The sequence below is a fragment of the Lepidochelys kempii genome, chromosome 11 (genome assembly GCF_965140285.1).
Source record: "Lepidochelys kempii isolate rLepKem1 chromosome 11, rLepKem1.hap1, whole genome shotgun sequence".
Classification (NCBI taxonomy): Eukaryota; Metazoa; Chordata; order Testudines; family Cheloniidae; genus Lepidochelys; species Lepidochelys kempii.
Window position 1 is genome coordinate 14,716,298 of NC_136390.1, and position 6,000 is coordinate 14,722,297.

The window sequence follows — 6,000 nt, forward strand, 5'->3', positions numbered from 1 at the left end:
AAGGGTTTGGTAATCAAACTCTTGGTGAGGCAGAAACAGCTCCTGAGGTACCAGATGGAGAATTCAGAGGTTGAGCCTGAATGGCAAAGAAAGACATTGGGAAAGAAATTAAATGAGCTGAATTTAAACAGATTATAGCAAACAAATCAAAATTCAGAGGCAGTCATTTTGAAGAGTCAGAGGAACTGCTGAGGGAGAAGCTTACAAAAATCCAAAGGCAAAGCAAATTTAAAGAAACAGACATCAGGTGTGTTACCTATGTGTGGCTGTCATCATGGCCCACACTGGGGATTGGAGCATGGACGTCTAGGAGTAAGAGTGTAGGTTGCTATAACTTGGGGCTGTGATAGGCTCATATCCTCTGTGGATTAGGCAATGAGGGGAAACACTTCCTGTGACTAGTGGAGATTATTCTCAGAAGAAAACCCCACGTACTGTTGCCTGTATTTTTCAGAGGGCTACAGATATCCAGACAGAAGCCTCTGTAAACTGCTTCTTCTCAGGTATGAGGCCAAATTTGCTTTCACTTACATGCATGCAGCTCCATGGAAATCAAGTTCCACAAGTGTAACTGAGAACAGAGTTTGGCCCAAGGGGTCTGTAGTGTGTGAATGTGAATGTATCACACACACACCCTGTCCTGCAAGGAGGCTACCATGTAGATTATGTTGGAGTCTGACTAAGAGCGAGTAGTCAGCAGTGTCTGCCTCTTCTTTATTGCAAAATCCGGGCGACTACACCAGGTACAACTGTGCATCTGAGGCACCATCTATAACAGTAAAAAAGGTCTTTATTTTATAAACAGTATCTAGCAAAATATATCTGTACAAAATACCCTACAAAGTTCCTGGAAAGCCTTCTTGAAAGTTTCCCATCCATACAGAAGGCCTCTGGAAGGTCTTCAGACATGTGGAAATGTATAATTAGGCACATTTTCCATAGATTTCCTTTATTCTGGCAGCTAAGGCTGCTGTCTTGTCTCTCCTTCACAAAAGGAGGCAGACTAGCCATTCTGGTTAGCATGCAGCTGGGACACATGCAAAAATCAGAACTGCTGATGTGTTTTGCAACATATGGGAAGCTTGTTATGCACAAAGGGGCAGCACACTGTGAATGTTTCCAATATCTTGGCAAGAATACAACCTGCTATAGATAAGTTGTATAAAATTGGCTTTTCAACAAGGTTGGCATTTCATAGACTGAAGCATAACAAAGCAGTAGCAATGTTAAACTATCAGCTCACATCTGTTCTTACACGTGAAAAGGGTTGTTGCTTATCTCACATTATGGATGGAATATAAAATCCTAGGGATGATATCAGTGACAGTCTTCGTTTGGTTTATTTGTTTATTTTACTGCTTGCAGAAAGTGCTGGATCACCAGCTCCAGAGACTAAAGCCCTTTATTTATCTACTGAACAGGTGCAGTGTGGACAGTCCCAGCACAAGTTTGCCCACACCAGCCTGCCAACATGTCTCAGCAGTGATCTAGTCTCCATACACATTCAGTCCTTGGCATCCCTGCTGAGGCTGCTACCTAGGGAGTGATATAGTGCCAATGACGCTGGTGGTTTCTGTGATATGGAGACCTGCCCACTAGGAACATGACCAAGACAACCTCATTACATCATACACCGAACAGCCACAGACAGCCATCATATTGTAGGATTTAGGTTTTAAATAATGCCACTGACATTATGGGTTTGATCACTACCAAATGAGGCCAGATTCAGAAGACCTAGATGTGAAAGGCATCCTACTGCATTATTAATTCCATAGGACATCCAGATTCTAAGAGTTAAATAAAACTAAAATACAGGAAATCAATGCAGGAAGATAGAACTTCAGCCGCATACTTTTCTTTTTTTTAAAGAAAAGGAAGGTTTGTGTGAACTTAAATGTGCTAAAACAATGAAGAGAAAGGTCACAGAAAGGAAATTGAAAATGTATAGACATAAGGTAATGCATTTCCTAAGCATTATGTGTGTGTCATTTGGCAATAAATACAATAGAAATCAAAACAAGGTCAAGATGAATGTATAAGCCCTGGTCTACACTAGGAGTTGAGGTCAAATTTAGCAGTGTTAAATCGATTTAACCCTGCACCCGTCCACACGACGAAGACCTTTTTTTCGACTTAAAGGGCTCTTAAAATCGATTTCCTTACTCCACCCCTGACAAGGGGATTAGCGCTGAAATCGGCCTTGCTGGGTCGAATTTGGGGTACTGTGGACACAATTAGACGGTATTGGCCTCTGGGAGCTATCCCAGAATGCTCCATTGTGACCGCTCTGGACAGCACTCTCAACTCAGATGCACTGGCCAGGTAGACAGAAAAAGGCCCGCGAACTTTTGAATTTCAATTTCCTGTTTGGCCAGCATGGCAAGCTGCAGGTGACCATGCAGAGCTCATTAGCAGAGGTGACCATGCAGAGCTCATCAGCAGAGGTGACCATGATGGAGTCCCAGAATCGCAAAAGAGCTCCAGCATGGACCAAACGGGAGGTACGGGATCTGATCGCTGAGTGGGGAGAGGAATCCGTGCTATCAGAACTATGTTCCAGTTTTTGAAATGCCAAAACATTTGTCAAAATCTCCCAGGGCAAGAAGGACAGAGGCCATAACAGGGACCCGAAGCAGTGCCACATGAAACTTAAGGAGCTGAGGCAAGCCTACCAGAAAACCAGAGAGGCGAACGGACGCTCCGGGTCAGAGCCCAAAACATGCCGCTTCTATGATGAGCTGCATGCCATTTTAGGGGATTCAGCCACCACTACCCCAGCTGTGTTGTTTGACTCCTTCAATGGAGATGGAGGCAACACGGAAGCAGGTTTTGGGGATGAGGAAGATGATGATGATGAGGTTGTAGATAGCTCACAGCAAGCAAGCGGAGAAACCGATTTTCCCAACAGCCAGAAACTGTTTCTCACCCTGGACCTGGAGCCAGTACCCCCCAAACCCACCCAAGGCTGCCTCTCGGATCCGCCAGGTGGAGAAGGGACCTTTGGTGAGTGTACCTTTTAAAATACTATACATGGTTTAAAAGCAAGCATGTTTAATGATTAATTTGCCCTGGCATTTGCAGCTCTCCTGGATGTACTCCCAAAGCCTTTGCAAAAGGTTTCTGGGGAGGGCAGCCTTATTCCATCCACCATGGTAGGACGCTTTACCACTCCAGGCCAGTAGCACGTACTTGGGAATCATTGTAGAACAAAGCATTGCAGTGTATGTTTGCTGGCGTTCAAACAACATCTGTTCTTTATCTCTCTGTGTTGTCCTCAGGAGAGTGATATCATTCATAGTCACCTGGTTGAAATAGGGTGCTTTTCTTAAGGGGACATTCAGAGGTGCCCGTTCTTGCTGGGCTGTTTGCCTGTGGCTGAACAGAAATGTTCCCCACTGTTAGCCATGGGGAGGGGGGAGGAGCTAGCCATGCGCGGGGGGAGGCAAAATGCGACCTTAGAATGAAAGCACATGTGCTATGTATGTAATGTTAACAGCAAGGTTTACTGTGACAGAGTGTACCCACTGTTCTATAAAATGTGTCTTTTTAAATACCACTGTCCCTTTTTTTTTCTCCACCAGCTGCATGTGTTTCAAGGATCACAGGATCTTCTTCTTCCCAGAGGCTAGCGAAGATTAGAAGGCGAAAAAAATGCACTCGCGATGAAATGTTCTCTGAGCTCATGCTGTCCTGCCTCACTGACATAGCACAGACGAATGAGTGGAGGCAGACAATGTCAGAGTGCAGGAAAGCACAAAATGACTGGGAGGAGAGGTGGAGGGTTGAAGAGAGTAAGTGGCGGGCTGAAAAGAGGGCTGAAGCTGAAAGGTGGTGGTAGCGTGATGAGAGGAGGCAGGATTCAATGCTGAGGCTGCTGGAGGGTCAAACTAATATGCCCCAGCGATTGATTGAGCGTCAGGAAAGGCAGCAGGAGCACAGACCACCACTACAACCCGCGTGTAACCAACCGCCCTCCTCCCCAAGTTCCATAGCCTCCTCACCCAGACGCCCAAGAACGCATTGCAGGGGCCTCTGGCCACCCAGCCACTCCACCCCAGAGGATTGCCGAAGCAACAGAAGGCTGGCATTCAATAAGTTTTAAACTTTTAAACTTTTAAAGTGCTGTGTGGCCTTGTCCTTCCCTCCTCCACCACTCCTGGTGCTTCTCTCCTCCACCACCCCTCCTGGGCTACCTTGGTAATTATCCCCCTATTTGTGTGATGAATTAATAAAGAATGCATGAATGTGAAGCAGCAATGACTTTATTGCCTCTACAAGCGGTGATCGAAGGAAGGAGGGGAGGGTGGTTAGCCATAAATGTCTCCCCCTTACTCTCACAGATATTGTGGAGTGCACAGCAAGCAGTAATAGTGGGAATATTGGTTTTGCTGAGGTATAACCGAGTCAGTAAACTGCGCCAGCGTGCTTTTAAACGTACAAATGCCCAAATGCACTACCACCATTCTGCACTTGTTCAGCCTGTAGTTGAACAGCTCCTGACTACTGTCCAGGCTGCCTGTGTATGGCTTCATGAGCCATGCCATTAAGGGATAGGCTGGGTCGCCAAGGATAACTATAGGCATTTCAACATCCCCAATGGTTATTTTCTGGTCTGGGAATAAAGTCCCTTCCTGCAGCTTTTGAAACAGACCAGAGTTCCTGAAGATGCGAGTGTCATGTACCTTTCCCAGCCATCCCACGTTGATGTTGGTGAAATGTCCCTTGTGATCTACCAGTGCTTGCAGCACTATTGAAAAGTACCCCTTGCGGTTTATGTACTCGCCGGCTTGGTGCTCCGGTGCCAAGATAGGGATATGGTTTCTGTCTATGGCCCCACCACAGTTAGGGAATCCCATTGCAGCAAAGTCATCCACTATGACCTGCACATTTCCTAGGGTCACTACCCTTGATATCAGCAGATCTTTGATTGCGTTGGCTACTTCCATCACAGCAGCCCCCACAGTAGATTTGCCCACTCCAAATTGATTCCCGACTGACCGGTAGCTGTCTGACGTTGCAAGCTTCCACAGGGCTATTGCCACTCACTTCTGAACTGTGAGGGCTGCTCTCATCTTGGTATTCTTGCGCCTCAGGGCAGGGGAAAGCAAGTCACAAAGTTCCATGAAAGTGCCCTTATGCCTGCAAAAGTTTTGCAGCCACTGGGAATCGTCCCAGACCTGCAACACTGTGTGGTCCCACCAGTCTGTGCTTGTTTCCTGAGCCCAGAATTGGCGTTCCACCGCATGAACCTGCCCGTTAGCACCATGATGCCCACATTGCCAGGGCCCGTGCTTTGAGAGAAGTCTGTGTCCATGTCCTCATCACTCTTGTCACCACGCTGACGTCACCTACTCGCCCGGTTTCGCTTTGCCAGGTTCTGGTGCTGCATATACTGCTAGATAATTCGTGTGGTGTTTAATGTGCTCCTAATTGCCAAAGTGATCTGAGCGGGCTCCATGTTTGCCGTGGTATAGCGTCTGCACAGAAAAAAGGCACGGAATGATTGTCTGTTGTTGCCCTGATGGAGGGAGGGGCGACTGACGACATGGCTTACAGGGAATTAAAATCAACAAAGGGGGTGGCTTTGCGAGAAACAGAATGGCCCCCTCAAGGATAGAACTCAAAACCTCAAGGATAGAAGTCAAAATTGGTTTAGCAGGCCGTTGATTTCATGGAGGGAGGGAGGAGAAAATGAATACAAAACAAATCTGGTCTATTTCTTGTTTTGAGCCACTTCATCTATCTTTATACATCTTGCTGGAAGCAAACTGTGCAGTACGACAGCTAGCCAACGTCATCTCCTGGGTGCTCGGCAGAAGACGGTGCAGTATGACTGCTGGCCATCATCTTCTGCTGGCTGCTGATTAAAAGACAGTGCACTGCCGGTAGGACTCAATCGCCATGAGACGAAACTTAAAAGGGAAATGACCTGGCTGAGTCACTCCCATGTTTGTCCAGGCGCCCCTGACCTCATCGAGGTCGGTTAAAAGAGCACCC

The 6,000-nt window shown here is 46.8% G+C and overlaps 1 protein-coding gene across 1 annotated transcript; it reads left to right on the top strand.

Moving 5' to 3' along the window:
• The first annotated feature begins 1,476 nt into the window (after window positions 1-1,476).
• Window positions 1,477-4,232, top strand: LOC140895484 (uncharacterized). Its single transcript, XM_073305244.2, has 3 exons — window positions 1,477-2,504; window positions 2,601-3,006; window positions 3,585-4,232. Exons 1-3 carry the CDS (start codon window positions 2,313-2,315, stop codon window positions 3,839-3,841), a joined length of 855 nt encoding a protein of 284 aa, XP_073161345.2. The 5' UTR covers window positions 1,477-2,312; the 3' UTR covers window positions 3,842-4,232.
• The last annotated feature ends 1,768 nt before the right edge of the window (window positions 4,233-6,000 follow it).

What these genes read in the sequence shown, in the direction of transcription:
- LOC140895484 (XM_073305244.2), top strand. Translation starts at nt 2,313, where the DNA reads ATGCACTGGCCAGGTAGACAGAAAAAGGCCCGCGAACTTTTGAATTTC. An exon ending in CAGCATGGACCAAACGGGAG is followed by an intron (nt 2,505 to 2,600) that starts GTACGGGATCTG and finishes AAAATCTCCCAG; the next exon opens with GGCAAGAAGGACAGAGGCCA. An exon ending in AGGTGGAGAAGGGACCTTTG is followed by an intron (nt 3,007 to 3,584) that starts GTGAGTGTACCT and finishes TTTCTCCACCAG; the next exon opens with CTGCATGTGTTTCAAGGATC.